General features: G+C 39.8%; 1 protein-coding gene across 2 annotated transcripts; it reads left to right on the forward strand.

Annotated features, from left to right (window-relative positions):
• Window positions 1–3788: 3788 nt before the first annotated feature.
• Window positions 3789–6751, forward strand: LOC112604558 (lithostathine-1-alpha). 2 transcript variants are annotated; one of them, XM_025353627.1, is made up of 6 exons: window positions 3789–3845; window positions 4147–4256; window positions 4907–5025; window positions 5328–5465; window positions 6187–6298; window positions 6488–6751. In XM_025353627.1, the coding sequence occupies exons 2-6, from the start codon at window positions 4193–4195 to the stop codon at window positions 6553–6555; spliced, it is 501 nt and encodes a 166-aa protein (XP_025209412.1). In that variant the 5' UTR covers window positions 3789–3845; window positions 4147–4192; the 3' UTR covers window positions 6556–6751. The 2 variants fall into 2 exon arrangements, with proteins under 2 accessions (XP_025209412.1, XP_025209410.1); XM_025353625.1 differs by having other exon boundaries at window positions 6187–6750.
• Window positions 6752–18208: the final 11457 nt, after the last annotated feature.

The raw sequence follows: 18208 nt of genomic DNA on the forward strand, positions 1-18208 counted from the left end.
CTGGCCATGGCCATCATGAGTTTGTGGTTATTAAATCAGTCCTCAGAGGCCTAGATGGGTTGAACATGGAAATTACCTAATAAAAGAAACTCAGAAAGGTAGTTGGAATAACAAAATGACCCTAAAGCAAAACTGCTTATGTTGAATATAGTTCCAATAAATATTTGTCATTTGAATTGGTTTAGTTACTTAGTTCTTCTCTGACCCTCAGTCTCTTCATTTGTTAAATATGGCTCTTCATAGCACCTATATTATTAGGATGTCATGTGGATTAAGTAGGTTCCTCTTAGTCAGCATTTAGAATAGTCCCTGGCACAGAGAGCATGCAATGAAGGTTTGTGTTAAATGGCCACATGCAGTGGCTCATGCCTGTAATCCCAGCACTTTGGGAGTCCGAAGTGGGTGGATCACCTGAGGTTAGGAGTTCAAGACCAGCCTGGCCAACTTAGTGAAACCCTGTGTCTACAAAAAATACAAAAATTATCCAGGCATGGTGGCTTATGCTTGTAATCCCAGCTACTTGTAAGGCTGAGGCAGGAGAAACATTTGAGCCTGAGAGGCGGAGGTTGCAGTGAGCTGAGATGGTACCACTGTGCTACAGCCTGGGTGACAGAGTGAGGATCCGTCTCAAAAAAAAAAAAAAAGTAAGAAAGAAAAAGGAAATTTGTGTTAAATAAAACAGAGGTTTCCTGTGAAGCAGAAAAGGCTAAGTTATAAGTAAGTTGCTTTATGTCTGCAGAACACAGCAGACCAGGGAAAATCCCGAACGCATCTTGTATTTCTTGAGCTCCTTTCCTCTCCAGTCTAAGGCTTGCGGACAGGCTTCTATTCACATGCCTGCTAAGTATTTAAACAAGAGGAACGTTGTTTCTCAATAGTAAGTCTAAAATCTCTATTCCAAGCATCAAAAGCAGAAAATAGCTACTGGATGATGGCCAGTAGCACCATCTATCATCCACAGCCTTGAAACGTTCTAAGCCATATTGAGTCTTATCAAGAAATTGCCCCACTTGGGCACATATTAACCTTAACGTCCATGATACTTGCTTCTATCTCTGAGAAAACTAACATAAAGAATAGATGGGAAAGGCCTGAAATGCGCTTCTGGGAATCTTATAAAACTAGGTCAAAGGTCCTTGAGGATCCTCAGAAAAATAAGGTAAATACTAAAGGGATTGAATGTATGGCTTTCCTGAAAAAGGAATTTCTTTGGGACCATGGCTGCTACCAATTTATGTCCTAAATTTTATTATCTTGCATGTGGAATTTGGCCAGTCACCTATGTAAGCAACAAGTGCAACTTCTCAATGGAGTTACCACTACTGGGGACAATAAGGATTTTTATGGGTGTACTCTGTCAATTGTTATTTGTTTTGAATCTCTGCCTGTTTTATGTCTTCCTAGTTGTAACATCTGTCATTGTGTATTTTAGAGTACTAGATCTTTTATACCTTGACAGTCATTTCTTGTTTGAAGTTATGTTAAATTAAGAAAAAATCTCATATTTTAAAAATATTTATTATAAAGACATATGCATACATATATTCATTGCAACATTGTTCACTATAGCAAAGACATAGAATCCACCTAAATGCCCATCAATGATAAACTGGATAAAGAAAATGTGGTACGTATACACCATGGAATACTATGCAGCCATACAAAAGAATGAGATAATGTCCTTTTCAGCGACGTGAATGGAGCTGGAAGCCATTATCCTTAGCAAACTTACACAGGAACAGAAAACCAAATACTGCATGTTCTCACTTATAAGTGGGAGCTAAGTGATGAGAACAATTGAACAAATAGAAGGGAACAACACACACTGGGACCTTTTGGAGAGTGGAACATGAGAGGAGGGAGAGGGTCAGCAAAAATAACTAAGGGTACTAGGCTTAACACCTGGGTGATGAAATACTCTGTACAACAAAGCCCCATTACACAAGTTTACCTCTGTAACAAACTTGCACTTGTACCACTTAATTTAAAATTAAAGTTGAGAAAAGAAAAGAAAATATTATGTCATAAAGTATTTTTATCTTAATTTTTTAAATTAATTGCTTGTTTAATTTTTACCAGATAAATATGTCATGGTACCAAGTATACTGGACTCTTCCCTACTATTCCTTTGTTAATGGAAGAATACGTCTGAATCTCTTATTTAGAGAAAAACTAGGAATCATTCTCTGGTTGTAATCATTTTAAAAGGCATAACTACTTTTTGTAAAAGCAGAAAAAAATTGGATTAATTTAACAAACACATAGGAACCAGACAGTGAGAATAAACAATATTAACATCTGTCATCTTTGTTTAATATCATTAGTTTTTGTTTTTGTTTTTATTTTTTGAGACAGTTTCTTGTTCTATCACCCAGGCTGGAGTGCAGTGGCACAACCACAATTCACTGTAATCTCAACTTCCCAAGCTCAAACAATCCCCCACCTCAGCCTCCTAAGTAGCTGAGACTACAGGCATGGGCCACCATATCTGGAGAGAGATATATATATATATATATATATATATGTGTGTGTGTGTGTGTGTGTGTGTGTGTGTGTGTGTGTGTGTGTGTGTACTTGTAGAGATGGGGTCTCACTGTGTTGCCCAGGCTGGTCTCAAATTCCTGGGCTCAAGTGATCCTCTCATCTCAGCCTCCAAAAGTGCTGGGATTACAGACTTGAACCACCACACCAGGCCCATCATTAGTTTTTATATAAAGGAAAAAACCTTAGAATTGTTAGGCAAATATTATGACAAATTGTAATATATATTCTTACATTTCAGATTTTTATTTTTTAAACTGTATGACAATTGATTAATAAATAAAATTTAGTATTAATCTGTCTTTTAAAACCATATATAAAGTTTATCAAGTAGCTTATAACTTCTTGCAACTGAATTTTTGTGTTCAGTGTTATGGATTTGATACTAATCCAAGTTGAAATATAGATATCTACTTTATTCGATTTAAATTGTTTGATATTTTATTGTATTTTGTTAATCCATTTGTCCCAATTCATATACTTATCTCTCTTTCTGTGAACATTCAGGTTAGTTTCTTCTTCCTAATTTTGCATTCTGATTGGCTTTTATTCCCTGAATTATAAATGACTATTCTATGATGATTCTGCTAAATATTCAATTTCACCACACAATCTTTGACTTCATACTAACAAACAGTTGACTTCACACGGACAATTTCAATGAAGCCTGACTTCATATCTAGCTCCTTTAAGCTTCCTTGGGCATCAGCTCTCTACAATTCTCACATTGAGAATATCTATATTTTGCTAGCTCAAACCTTGCTGGACATGTTCAATGTTTAGAAATATAAATTTAACCTACCTCTTGAGATAGGTCTTGAGAGGTTTGTGAGCCTAAAAAGACATGGAGGAACCACTTAATGCCACAAGCACATTGTTCTAAATTATTTGGAATCAGTTAATTCCTTCCCATCTCCTAGCTATGCCTGACACCAAAGGGCAGCCTCTAAATTTACAGGAAGTAGAAGGAAATCTACTCTTCTCTGCCCCTCTCTGGGTTGTTAGGGCACATGGGAACCCTCAGTTGTTTTCTGCTGAGCAACAGCCAAGTCCACCTTGAACTTAGACAGCTTGCCAAATTGTTTGCCGGAAGGGGACCTGATTTGTGACCACTCCCAGGGTGTGCCAGGAAAAGGCTCCTACTGGTGCCAGAAGCTCTTACTGTCAATGCCCTCCCTAGGCCCCCAAAACTCACCCCTTGCCCTCACCCCTTTCGCTTAAATGACGTGGTTCTTATCTCAGATCCCGATATAAAGCTCCTACAGCTACCTGGCCTGAGAAGCCAACTCAGACTCAGCCAACAGGTAAGTGGGCATTACAGGAGGAGGGCACCTCTAACTTGCACTGTAAATCTAAAATCTTGGGGAAGATACAGCATGAGTTTCTGTCCAGGAGGTTTTAGCCCTAATGAAGCCTCAGTGGGATGCAAAGGTGTTTTTCGGTTATTGAATCTATAATCCTCAAACTCTCAAGAGAAACTTTCGAAGGTATGGGTGTCTCAGAGGACCTTCCTGGTCTCAGAAATTCTGAGAGGAGGTTTTAAGGAAGGTAATAGGTGCTTTGCTCTCCATCTCTCAGAACCCCTGTCTCCGTGTTCTCCTATAGAGATTGTTGATTTGCCTCTTAAGCAAGAGATTCATTGCAGCTCAGCATGGCTCAGACCGGCTCATACTTCATGCTGATCTCCTTCCTGATGTTCCTGTCTCAGAGCCAAGGTAAGATCTTTTTTCCACCAACCAACTCTGTCTAGCCCTGAAGCCTTCACTCTATCCCCAAGCATATGGGTCTACTTGAAAAAAAAAAAAAAAAAAAAAAAAAAGTAGAGTCACCATTAAGGGTTGTTTTGTGGTGTTTAGTGATCTTTATTGCTTATCTCTCCACATTTATATGCATCTACACCTCATTAAGGAGTTTGAGCTAGAATTTAAAATGAGTCCTTATAAGCTACTGCTGCAGTTGGGATGAGTTAATCTGATTAAATTTATATACATGATGGTGGATTTGGGGATGTCTGTGTGTAGAGAGTCACTAATGGGGTGTAGAACTGAGGCGAGCCTTGTGTTCAGGGAAACTAAGACAGGCTTGAGAAAGCAGAAGCCTGAGTTCTTCAAGGCAGAAAAGCCTGAGCTCCAGACATAAAAGGGAAACTGGAGACATGTTTCTTTAGCCAATTCATTCTGGGATTTTTTTGCCGGATCAAATAAACCAAAGAGAGAAGATGTAGGATGCAGGAGCAAGAGTGAGCAGTCATTCCATAATAGACTAGATTATTCTGTTTCTATAAAGGAACCCCAGAAACTCCTACCTCATCTTCAAGCCTTTTCCTTACCCCGAGAGCGTCCTTTAATTGTCTGTTCTTTTTCAGGTCAAGAGGCCCAGACAGACTTGCCCCAGGCCCGGATCAGCTGCCCAGAAGGCAGCAACGCCTATCGCTCCTACTGCTACTATTTTAATGAAGACCGTGAGACCTGGGTTGATGCAGATGTGAGTGAGAAGAGCAGTGTGGGAAGGGAGGCTCACGAAGGGAGGGGAAGCTGCCACTCTCCAGTGTGTTCAGTGGCTGCAATGAGATGAGACTGAACCCCTCGCTGTACTATCATCAGTCCCAAACTTTCCAGTCTACTTTATCCCATTATTCAGCACATTCCCAGCACAAAGAACCTCGTGGTCAGTGACAGCATCATCAGGGACATTACTGTGCTTTTTATGACCCATCTTCTTGGAGGACTCAGTATATCCCTCACACCCTCCTCCTCCACTGCGTGCTCCATTTTCTTCCCCAACAGCTCTACTGCCAGAACATGAATTCGGGCAACCTGGTGTCTGTGCTCACCCAGGCAGAGGGTGCCTTTGTGGCCTCACTGATTAAGGAGAGTGGCACTGATGACTTCAATGTCTGGACTGGCCTCCATGACCCCAAAAAGGTAGGCTGCAGCCTTCTTTATCTCCTAATAATCAGGTTTGAGAAGTAAGAAGGAGGTTCACGTTCTGGTCTCCTAAGTAGCAGCTTTTGTCACTTTCCAGAACTCAAGCTGTTTACAGATCCTATAATGTCCTGTGTAGCAAGATGCACTGTAGATGATTAGAGATATAAGTGGAAAGCTGAATTTCCTAGGTGTCCTGGTCATTCATAAATAAACTTATTCTGTTTACAGTCAACAAAGCATCTATATGAACCAACTTCTTACCTATTTTGTTACTGTCAGCGTCATAAGAGAGACTAGATTGCTGACTATACAGAAAAGGAGACTTGTGGTAAAGAATCTACTGCTGTACTACTGGCATTTGGGAACCTAGTAGTACACTACATAATATAATATATCAACAACTAATGGTCAGCCAATGCTATGCTGGATATGAGGGTCCTGGGCCACAAAGACAAAAAATCAGGAACTACTTTTTAAGTGAGCTACTTTGGGTCTCTATGTCAAATTCATAACACTTATTTCTTGGTGAAACGTGGTTAATGAGTTGGACAGTTCAGGAAAGAAGAAGTTTAGAGCAATAGCAAAGGAAAGGAAACAATATTTAGTAAGGTTTATTCTTCCCTTGTGTCTTAGTATGTTTCTGAGTGTGCACAAAGGCCCAGTGATTCCATGAATTTTTGAGTGATCACTGCCTCTGTTCTGGCCCTTCCCCATCTAGAACCGCCGCTGGTACTGGAGCAGTGGGTCCCTGTTCTCCTACAAATCCTGGGACATTGGAGCCCCAAACAGTGTTAATCCTGGCTACTGTGTGAGCCTGACCTCAAGCTCAGGTGAGAGACAGAGAATCCATCCACCTCTTTCTGTTCTCTCCTGCTTAGCTCTAGGGATGGAACTGGGACTGGGATAGAGGAAAGGTGAACTCCTCATTAAGGGTGTTTGGTTTTTGTCCTGAGTCCTAAAGCCAGGAGGGTCATACTCTTTCTGGTCTCCCAATTCTAACTCTTCACATTGACTTATAGGATTCCGGAAATGGAAGGATGTGCCTTGTGAAGACAAGTTCTCCTTTGTCTGCAAGTTCAAAAACTAGAGGCTGCTGGAAAATAGATGTCTAGAACTGATCCAGCAATTACTACGGAGTCAAAAATTAAACCGGACCATCTCTCCAACGCAACTCAACCTGGACACTCTCTTCTCTGCTGAGTTTGCCTTGTTAATCTTCAGTACTTTTACCTACCCCAGTCTCTGGAACCCTAAATAATAAAAATAAACATGTTTCCACTATTGTGCTGTCTTACTGTGTCTGCTATTTCCACAACTGATGCCTGGGTGGTTGAGATGAGAGTGATTACAACAAAGCTTGCTCAGGCCTATCCACTTTTAAAAAGTCCATCCACATACCATGCATATTAGAATTCAGTATTTATGAACATATGTGGCCTTGCTTATGACAAGGCTAACAAGATGGAGATTGACCAAAAATTCACATGCTGGCATATCTCAAAGATATTTTGCATTCAGTTCCAGACCACTGTAATAGGGGTAATATCACAGAAAAGTAAGTTACACAGGTGGTTTTTTGTTTTTGTTGTTGTTGTTGTTGTTTGTTTTTTTGCTTCCCAATGCATAGAAATGTTTTCTTTACACTACACTGTAATCTATTATATGAACCATAACATTATGTCTGAAAAAGAAATATACATACTTTAATGAAATAGTACTTTATTGCTAAAAAAATACTAACAATCATCTGAGCCTTCAGCAAGTAGTATTCTTTTGCTGGTGAATGGTCTTGCCTCAATGTTGATGGCTGCTGCCTGAGCAGCGCAGTGGTTGCTGAAGGTTAGGGTGGCTGTGGAAGTTTCTTAAAATAAGACTACAATGAATTTGGCCACATTGATTTGATTCTTCCTTTCATGTATGATTTCTCTATAGCATGTCATATTGTTTGATAGCATTTTCCCCACAGTAGAACTTCTTTTAAATTGGAGTCGGCCTCTCCAAACCCTGCTACTTCTTTATCAACTAAGTTTATATGTTGTTCTAAACCCTGTGTTGTTATTTTAACAATGTTCACAGTACCTTTGTCAAGAGTAGATTCCATATCAGGAAACCACTTTCTCTGCTCATCCATAAGAAGCTGCTCCTCATCCTTTCAAGTTTTATCATAAGATTGCAACGATTCAGTCACCTCTTCATGCTGCATTTCTAATTTTAGTTCTCTTGATATTTCCACTACATTCACAGTTACTTCCTTCACAGAAATCTTGATCCTTTCAAAGTTATTCGTGAAGGTTGGAATCAGCTTCTTCCGAACTCCTGTCAATAATGATATATTGACCTCCTCCCTTAAATCAAAAATGTTCTTAATAGCATCTAGCATAGTGTATTCTTTCCAGATGGTTTTCAATTTACTTTGCCCAGATCCATTGGAGGAATCACTATGTATGGCAACTATAGCCTTGTGACATGTATTTGTTAAATAATAAAAATTGAAAAGTGAAATTACTTTTTGATCCCTAGGCTGCAAAACAGATTTTGTGTTATAAGCAGGCATGAAAAAATCATAAATCTTCTTGCATAGATCTGTGTTCCTAAGCAACAAGGTGCATCATCAAGGTGCAATAATATTTTTTAAAAAACCTTTTTTCTGATACAGAGGTCTCAACAAGTAGAATTAAAATATTCCATAAACTATGCTATAAACAGATGCTCTCATCCAGGCTTCAGTGTCACTATCTTTATTATCTTAGCTAGATCTTCTGGATAACTTGCTAAAGCTTCTCCATCAACACTTGCTGCTTTTCCTTGAGCTTTGATGTTATGGAGACAGCTTCTGTCCTGCAACCTCATGAATCAGTCTCTGCTAGCTTCAGACTTTTCTTAGGCAGTTTCCTCAACTCTCTCAGCCTTCATAGAATGTTGCTGACTTTCTCCAAGTCAGCAATAAGGATGTGCTTTTAAAAATTATTTGTGTGTTCACTGGAATAACACTTTTAACTTTCTTCAAGAACTTTTCCTTTTTGTTCACAACTTGGCTGTTTGGGACAAGAGACTTCATTTTTAGCCTACTTCAGTTTTGGACATGCCTTCCTCACTAAGATCAATCATTTCTAGCTCTTAATTTAACTCAAATGATGGGCAATTCTTCCTTTCACTTGAAGAATTAGAGGCCATGGGAAAGTTATTAATTGGCCTATTTTCAATATTATTGTGTCTCTGGGAATAGGGAGGCCAGAGAAAAGGGAGAGAGCTGGGGAAGTGACCAGTGAGCAGTCAGAACACACACATTTATTGATTAAGTTCATAATTGTAATGTTTCATCGAAGCCCAAAATAGTGATAATAGTAACATCAAAGATCACTGATCACAGATCACCATAACGGATGTAATAATAATAGTAAAGTTTTAAATACCGCAAAATTACCAAAATGTGACCCAAAGACTTGAGGTGACTACGTGATATTGGAAAACAGCACTGATAGACTTGTTCAATGTAGAGTTGTTACAAACCTTCCATTAAAACAAAAACCAAAGATACAGTATCTATGAAGCACAATAAAATGAGGTATGCTTGTATTCACATAAACCCAGTTCAAGTTCCAGAAGCAATTGTTGATGGTCTACAGATGGCTGGAGTATTTGATATTCATGAGATATTTGTATAGTTATGGTCTGAGGATGTCGCATCTTTGCTCCATATGCAAATTGAAGCCACAACGAAAATGGTACTTTAAGGAAAATTTTCAGATCTAGAGTGCTGAATGCATAGTGGAATGACCTAGGGACTTGGAATCCAGCAACAGTTGTTACATGGCTCTCATTGAATACATAACAATCAATAAATAGTTAAAATATCCAGACATACTTAGTTACCTTCTTGAAGATTATATCTCCAGATACAGCCAAATTCTGAAGTTTGGAGTCTAAAGAGATTAACAAATTAATTTTGTGAAGACCCAATTCAGATCATAACACCATCCATATCAATAATACCATTACATGCGATTTGATAAAACAATCCAATCCAAAAACACAGGTTGTTCTATTAAAACAACCACCACAGTAACAAAATCAAGATTCAATTATGTGGTATCTATAGGAGACTTGGCTTAAATTTACAGAGTTACTAAATGTTTTCTTTCAAGTGTTTGATAATTTTGTCTCTTAAATATAAATCTACATTTCATTTTGAATCAATCTCTATATACAGTGTGAGAAATAGAACCAAATGCATTCCCTAGGGTATAGCTATTCACTTGTTCCAGCACCATTTGCTAAAGAATATTCTTCCCTCTTGAATTTCTGTGATACAGTTGGCAACAAACAACTAACTATAAGGCTAAAAGTTTATTTCTGAAATCTGCATTCTGTACCGCTGATAATTCATGTTTGTCATTACGACAATTCTACACAATCTTTATTTCTTTAGCTTTGTAATAAGTTCTAAAATCTGAAACTGTAACTGTAAAAACTTGTGTTCTTTATCAAAATCATTTTGTCTATTCTTGACCAATATTGTTTTGGCTGTTCTGAATTTCCATACGAATATTAGTCAACTTGACAATTTCTGCAAGAGGAAGCTGGGACTTTGATGGGGATTAAGACAAGTCTATAGGTCAATTTAGATAGTACTTTCACCTTAATATTTAGTCCCTGTTCCATGAACACAAACTCTCTTTTCACTTATTTAGGTCTTCTCTACTTTCATTTAACAATGTTTTGTAGTTTCTAGTGTACAAGATTTGCACTTCTTTTAAAATTTTTTCTTAAAATGTTATTTGTTTTGATATTATTGTAATGAAAATGTTTTCTTGATATTATTTTAAATTGTTTATTCCTACCATATGGTTTTTCCTAGAGAAAATATCTTGTGTGTTCGAGAAGGATGTGTACTTTGCTGACATTAGGCGAAGCATTCATTCTATATATGTTTGTATGGTTTAGTGAATTTAGGATATATTTAAAGTGTTCTACTTTCTTGTTGATCTTCTAAGTGTTCTACCGATTACTAAAAGTGCTGCATTGAAGACTCGAACTACTACTGTTCAATCACCTGTTTCTCCCTTCACTCCTCCCAGATTTTGCTTTATGCATTTTGGGACTCTGTTCTTATTTGTACAGGTGTCTACAATTATTACATCTTTCTGAAAGACTAGCCACTTTGTCATTATACAATGCTCCTCCTTCCCTTTAGTAACATTTTCTGCTTTAATGTCTAACATGTCCAGTAACATTTTTTGCTTTAGTGTCTAACATGCTTGTCGTTAGAGCAGACACTCCAGTGTTCTTATGGTTGCTGTTTGTATGACATATCTTTTCCTGATTTTTTACTTTCAAACTACTGTATCTGTTTCATGAAAGGACCATATAAGTGAAGCAACTGGCAAATGAAGGAGGAGTTGAGAAGAGAAAGAACAAAGCAAACAAATCCAGTTTGTCAGTAAGGGGCAATTTATTAGAGAACTTACAGACACAAGTGTGGTCTTGGTGGCAGCAAGACAGGCAGATCTCTGAACCGTAATTTCCCAGGCCCAGTGCTTATATACCATAGGGAAAGGGGATGCATGCTCTTTAGGGACAATTAAAGGCAACTTTCCAGAACAAGGAAAAATGCTGTATGTGTCATAATTTGTAATTTGTATGATAATATCAAGGTTGTTTTGCTCTAAAAGAAAGATTTAGAGTGACTGCATATTCTTGCACCAAAGACAGTCAATAAGCCAGGCACAGTAGCTCACACCTGTAAGCTTTTTGCTTGGGAAGCCAAGGCAAATGGATTGCTTTAGACATGAGTTTGAGACCAACCTGGGCAATATGGTGAAACCCTGTCTCTACTAAAGATACAAAAATTAGCCGGATGTGGTGACATGAGGTGCGCCTGTCATCCCAGCTACTGAGGAGGCTGAGGCAGGAGGATCACTTGAACCCAGGGAAGCAGAGGCTGCAGCAAGCTGTGATCATGCCACTGCACTCCAGCCTGAGTGACAGGAGTGAGATCCTGTCTCAAAAAAAAGAAAAAAAAAAAGACAGTAAATAAAGAATCAGGAGGTATTCCTGGGACTAGGGTTAAGCAGAAGTCAATATAGGAGATTAGCATCCAAGATGGAGTCACTTTTGTCTCCATACTCCACAGCTCTAATCAGGCTCTTATAATCTCACACACCCACATGTTCCACAATGGTCCCTGAGCTGGGGATAGGGTAGTATGGGGGGCACTGCAGTCATTTTGATGGCGTGGATAACACGTTACATCAATTTGCTTTCTACATGTAACCAGAGGCTACAGCAGTACTATGAATAACAGGTGATGATACCTATGCTACGTATAAGAAACTGAATTAATAATGCCTTTTGCCACCATGTTCTCCAGGAGCCAAAAAAAAAAAAAAAAAAAAGGAGAGCCTTTGGGAGAAAAGGTAGAGTCAGAAAGAAAAGACAGTTATTTGTTCACGTGTGTCCTGTAGGACTGAAGTTACATCGCTGGAATTGTTAAGAATTTTATTATATTATTATTATATATTATAAAATTATCATAATATTAAATAATAATATAGTAGTAAATAATACTATAGTATTAATATTAAATTATTAAGAATATATACACGGCATTCAACCTTCATAATGGCACAAGTCCCCGCCTTGTGCAGCCACTAGGACATCTATTGCAGAAAAAGCAGAGAGTAACATGCCTTTCGTTTTACACTACAAGGTAGAGGAAACATTTCCCAGTCAGACATTTCATAAAACATTTAGGTGAAGGAGACACAACTACTTTACATAGAGCCTGTTTATATATTTTAACTTTTCTAATCCTATTCACCTTTATATTTTTATATTCTAGGACCCAGGAACTTCTTTTCTCCATCCCCAGACCATTTGACTTCTTTCTGTGGAAAAAGGATTTGGGTTCAGAGACTTAGGCTCTTTAATGTTGGGGGACTAGGAGGGGCTCCCTTTGGTCCACTCAACCTTCAATCGTGTTGTATGAAGACCTTTGTTTTAATCCCACTAATTTCCATTTTATTCTTTCCATTTTTTAAAAATCATCTAAAGATTTTCGCCCTGCTGCCTGAGACCCATGTCTCTCCCATTTCTTTTTCCTTTCAGTTTCATCCTTATCAATGTTTTCTTCATCCACCTTGTTTCTTAATATTTGTTTAAAATTTTCCACCTTTCTGTGATGAGTCCATTCACTGTCCCTCCTGCCTTTCCCCATTCTCTTGTTAATAAACTTGGTGTTTTTATTAACATCTGTGAGACCCATTTGCTCAGACAGCAAATTTGATAAGGCTTCTTGAACTGATATTTAACCCTGCAGGAGTAAAGTCACATGACGTTCCCATGTAAAAGGAGTCACCTTAACCACATCATTTACCCTGACCTAAGTAATGGGTATGCTCAGTGGCGCATATCCCTATCTTCATAAAGCCAGGCCCATGTGGCTTTCATAGAAAGTATGTCAGCTGCTTTATCTAAAGTGAAAGTATATCAGCTGCTTCATCTAAAGTGAAAGTATATCAGCTGCTTTATCTAAAGTGCTTTACTTGACATTTATAGGGAGAGCTGGACAGCTCCTTTCCTCAGGATAAACAGATGTCTCAATGGCTTTCATCCTGTCCACCAGGCTGGTAGTTCGCTTGGGAATGACCTCCTGTGTGTCTGGATCATTTATCCCCGTTTGCAATTGTTCAATAGTGAGTTGTGGGTCCTGCATCAACCCAAACCTGCTATTTCACTTTGAAGTGTTTTAAACCAAAGATATTGCTCCTGTATTAGTTACTCTCAGAATCCAATTATTTAAGTTTTCTCAAAAAGCTAATGATGCTGATCTGCAACATGAAACAATTCTTTCTCACTGTATCCTCTTGTTTCAATAGATACTGGTTGTTCCTTCTCCCATGTCGATTACCTTTTTGGTAACCACTGGTTGGAGGTAGTTTCTTTTGTCCTGGAATAATCTTCCCTTTTGCGTGCAGGTAGCTTTGAGGTTAGTGGCGTGAGTTCAGACAGGCCCACATCAAAACTTGCTCCAGCCTTAAGTTCCAACCCATCACTCTCTTTTATTTGCATTTAAACTATAACATATTACAATAACCAAGGCATTGAATATTTTACTTTTTGCTTATTAGTTTTCATTTTCTTATGCATCCAGTGAATCAACTCCCTGGAAATTGCAAGGTATTGGAATGTAAGAGTACTTGCTGCTGCGTGTTCAAAATGTCATTTTCCATTTCAATCAACCCTGCTACTCGGGGATTATATGGCATGTGAAATCTGCAGTCTATATCTTTTTCATGTGCCCAATCTTGGACATCACATCCAGTGAAACGCATGTCTCCATTGTTATCAATGCATGGAAGGTATCCATACACGACACCGAATTTTTCCAAGCCCTTAATGATGGTTGTTTGGTTTGCCATTTTTCTAGGGAAGGCCTGCAACAATCTCTTGGCAGTATCAACACATGTTAGTGCATGCTTTTTTTCCAAGATGCCTGACAGGGGTCTGAAGTAGTCTATCTGTCAGGTTCTTACAAGAGCAGCTGTCCTATGTGTGTGTGTGTATATATATATTCACCTTGTTTCTGTCCATGTGTTTGTGGGATATGGCAGGGGCAGTTCATTACTGTCACCACTAAATCTGCAGAGTAGAGAGCAATCTTGTTCCCTTTGCCATTTGTCAGCACTCTCCTGCAATGTGGTGCCCACTGTGTTTATGGACAAATCAGCTAGTTCAGATAATTGCAAGGGAGCTAGTGTTCTAATTTTTGCTAGAGTATCAGCTTCTATGGTTCCAGAAGGTGAATCTAACTGTTGTTGAAACATGATACACAATTAAGCTTGCAGTGAGTTCTTGCAGCCTTTCCCAAATGTCTTTCCACATAGCAGCTCCCTATAAGAGTTTCAAAGCACGTATCAGCCATCTTGGGCCCACTGGGCAAGCCAATTGTAAGACCTTTAAACACTGCCCAATTATCTGTACAGAGAACTATAGACAGTGGCTGATAGGTACAATCCAACCATGCACCTCAGAGTTCTTCCCACTGACTGCTTTGCTGCATTCCTATCTCAAACCAGACAGTATCTGCCCATGGTTGTACAGCTACTGCGATCCATATACAAGGGTTAGCTCTTGTCTGTTGGAGCACCAAGCATTTTCAAGAATGGGGGCTGTGCCTTTGTGCATTATTGGAGACATCTCCTGTGGGGGCTCCTCAATAAGGGCAGCACTGGTCCCATAGATAGCGCTGGCTCTAAGATGGCATGTAGTTCATTCCCAAGAGACTCATGGGGAAGGCACTATGTTGTTGCAGGGATACATGCCACTTTTGTAAAGTGAGGCTTGGAGAATAGCTGATACAGGCCTGGGACACAACTCTTCTATCCAACTTATGCCCTCAGGCCTTATGTTCGCATGCAAAGACATTGGCACCTTAGGAAGAGGGGACTTGAGGCTTATGCCTGAGTCACTAATATTTTAGCCTTCTCAAATGCGTCTTCTTGTTCTCTATCCCAGCAGCAACTAGATCCCTTCTTCACTAGTCATTATAGAGCATGAAAACATTGCGCTAAAAGGGGAATGAAGGCCTGCCAATATTCCAAAAGACCTAGGGAACTCTGTAACTGTTTAACTGCTTTTGGCGTGGCAAACTGTATTTTATCAATGACTGTGCATGGGATAAGGCATATCTTATCCAACCAATACCGTTTGTGAGTTGACGGCCCATCCTCTGGACTGCAGAAGAGTGCACAATGCATGGAGGTGCTGTTGTAGCAACAGCGAGTCCTCAGAAGTTGGCATAATATCATTGTTACAGTGAAACTGTTTAACAACAGGTGGGTCCTGTGAGTCAGGGTGCAAAGTGCTATTTTGGTATTATTTGCTCTATCACTTAGATTATGTTAGGCATAGTGATGTGTATCTCTGGAACCACCTTATTTAGTTCCTGGTAGTCTACTCTCATGATCCAGGTGCCATCAGGTTTTCTTACTGGCCGTACGGGACTCTAGAAAGGACTCTGGAATGGCCATATAATATTAACTCTGGCCATCTCCTGCACGGTGTCTGTCATTTCTTTTATCTCACCAGGAAGATAGTATTGTTTCACATTAATAAACACAGTGGAGGAGGAAGGTGTGCCAGTTCCCATTTTGCTTACCCTCTTAAAATAGCTTTTATCACCCAAACTCATGGGTCAGTTCCCTCACAGACATTTGTAAAGTGCATTCTAAGTGGACTGAAGGTGTTTTCTGGAATAAATGAGATAAAAACATATAATAAGTGGGGGTACTCTGCCCAATACAAAGAAGGAAAGGAGCTCGTTTCACTCAGATTGTTCGCCCCCCTTAGCCGTCCACAGCTGCTCACTTACCAGGATGTCTCTTTGGGTCTCCATGGAGTATGGTGCATTTTTCACCTGTGTCCACTAAAGCTAAACCTTTCTGCTTGTTTTTTGAACTTCAATAGATTGTAAGATCCACGTGGGGCCTCTGTTTGCGCCCTATTGCTGGCAGGTAGAGGCAACAGTCTCTAGGCTGGGGGGGAGTCGCCCCTGGAATGCAGAGAGATTGGGGTTCTTTTATGTGAAGTTTCCTCTTCTTCTCCCTATTATGGTGGGGCACTAGGAAGTAGTCTAACATGTTGATCAGGTGCCAGGTTTTTCCAAAGGCCCCCTAATACAGTGTTGTGTTTCTGATCTATTTTTTGTCTTCTCCAGCTGAGATCAGATCATACCATATCTGCTTCCTGGTAATCCTAACTAGGCCATTCATTCCTCCCTTTTTTAGTCTGGCAGACTTGGCTTCTCCTTCTCCACCCCCTCCCCACACACCCCCCACAAAACCTTTTTTTTCTTAGTAACCAGACAGACCTTATCTCTTTCCTTTTCATTTTCTCCAAGATTAGCTACAGCTTCCTCATGTAATATATATCTTGTCCCACAAGAGGGATTAAGAGGCATAGGAAAAAATCATACCAGTTCCAGGGGTGGTGGGGACGGGGCAGCTTGCAACAACTTATTATTATTATATATTTCTTTTGCCCATAGTAAGCACAGCCTTATCTGGTCCTGCAAATTGCTGATCATAGACGGCCTGAGCATGCCCAACGCCTTTGAATTTGTCCTTGTTTCCTCCAGAGTTCACCATGCCAGAGTTTAACCCAGAAATTCCCCTACATGTGGCCAAGCCTCTGTCACAGCCAGGATAATCTGATCTATGAGACTATGCTTTCTCTCAACAGTTCCAGCACTATGCAACGTCGTCTCAAAGGGGATTGAGTGGTTACAGTACTCATTTTATCAGCTTCACTTTCTGCTAAGAAGATGCCATCCACACTAGGGTTTCTTAGCTGCATCATCTATGTGGCTCAGTTTTCTATTGGCTGCTGTTTGAAAGTTTCACTATGTTCAATAATTCTGCCAAGGTGTAATTTTGGACATTGAAGTTTTCCTGAAAAGGCTGTCCATTACTGCCTGGCTGCAGGCGTTGGGCTTTTGTTTTCCATTGCATGAGAGGTCTTGCTCTCAAAAGAGAAGGATAATTATCCTCCTCCTGAGATATGTCTTCATCTCACTCACTAATTGGTTTCTAAAGACAACAAGTCTTAATATTCCAGTCCAATTTAGGAAGAAAAGCTTGCACTTTTGGCCAACACAGCTCTTTCCCACGTAACTGTACAAAGCAGCAGGCTAAGGGTGCCAGGTGAGTATCCTGAGTTTTGAGCTTATCTGCCAGACTAGATGCAAACATGGACGTGGAGGTCCTCATATCCTTTTCTAACTGTAATTCTTCCTCTAGTCTTCGTACCTTCACCTCAGCTGCTAACTACACTTCTGTGGCCATTCCCACAATCTGTAACAGTGGCCAACCCTCTGTCGCAGCCACCTGGTGGACCTTCTTACCCCAGCGAGCTGTAAGACTCTCTACTAACGAGCATTCTAGACCCTCCAGCATTTTCAGGGCATCCCTGTACTCACATGATGGTCCACAGGCATCTAGAAAGCAGGCAACACCACCCCACATCGATGAGGGGGGCCCTCCAGGATTTCCTCCACACATGCTTCCTGCCTTTTGCCCATACTTTGGTTCTTGGACCCCTCTTGACTGACTCCCCAGGTGTTTCATAAATGACCACATATGCAAAGCAAACACCAAACACAAAACGAGCCAAGAAACTAAAGAATGAGGTGGAAAAGTCCAGTTTGTCAGTACAGGGTGATTTGCTGGGGAACGTACAAACAGAAGCATGGTCTTGGTGGCCACAGGACAGGGAGATCTCCACACTGTTACTTCCTGGCCCCAGGGCTTATGTACCACAGGGAAAGAGTGCACACGCTCTATAGAGACAGTTAGAGGCGACCCTTCCAAACAGACAAGAATTCTGTGTTCACTATAGCCTATAATTTGTGCAAAGACCTCAAGATTGTTTTTATCTAATGGCAAGATTTCTAGTAAGTCTATGTTCTTACCCTAAGGACGGTAAATAACGTAGGAATTAGGAAGCATTCCCAGGACTGGGGCTAATCAAAAGTCAGCATGGCAGATTAGCACCCAAGATGGAGTCACTTTCATCTCCACAGTGTCTTTGAATCTAAGTCAATTTATTCATACCTTATAAATAGATTTTGTTATTGTTGTTTTAATTCACACTGACGATATGTGCCTTTGATTGCATTGTTTTATTAAATCATGGGTAATGGTATTATTGATGCTGTTGGTGTAATGGAATGAATGGTGTTC

The sequence above is a fragment of the Theropithecus gelada genome, chromosome 13, assembly GCF_003255815.1.
Source record: "Theropithecus gelada isolate Dixy chromosome 13, Tgel_1.0, whole genome shotgun sequence".
NCBI lineage: Eukaryota > Metazoa > Chordata > Mammalia > Primates > Cercopithecidae > Theropithecus > Theropithecus gelada.

Coding starts and splice junctions, on each gene's coding strand:
- LOC112604558 (XM_025353625.1), top strand. CDS start 4,193: ATGGCTCAGACCGGCTCATACTTCATGCTGATCTCCTTCCTGATGTTC. Junction 5,026..5,327: donor AGACCTGGGTTGATGCAGAT/GTGAGTGAGAAG, acceptor CTTCCCCAACAG/CTCTACTGCCAGAACATGAA. Junction 5,466..6,186: donor GCCTCCATGACCCCAAAAAG/GTAGGCTGCAGC, acceptor TTCCCCATCTAG/AACCGCCGCTGGTACTGGAG.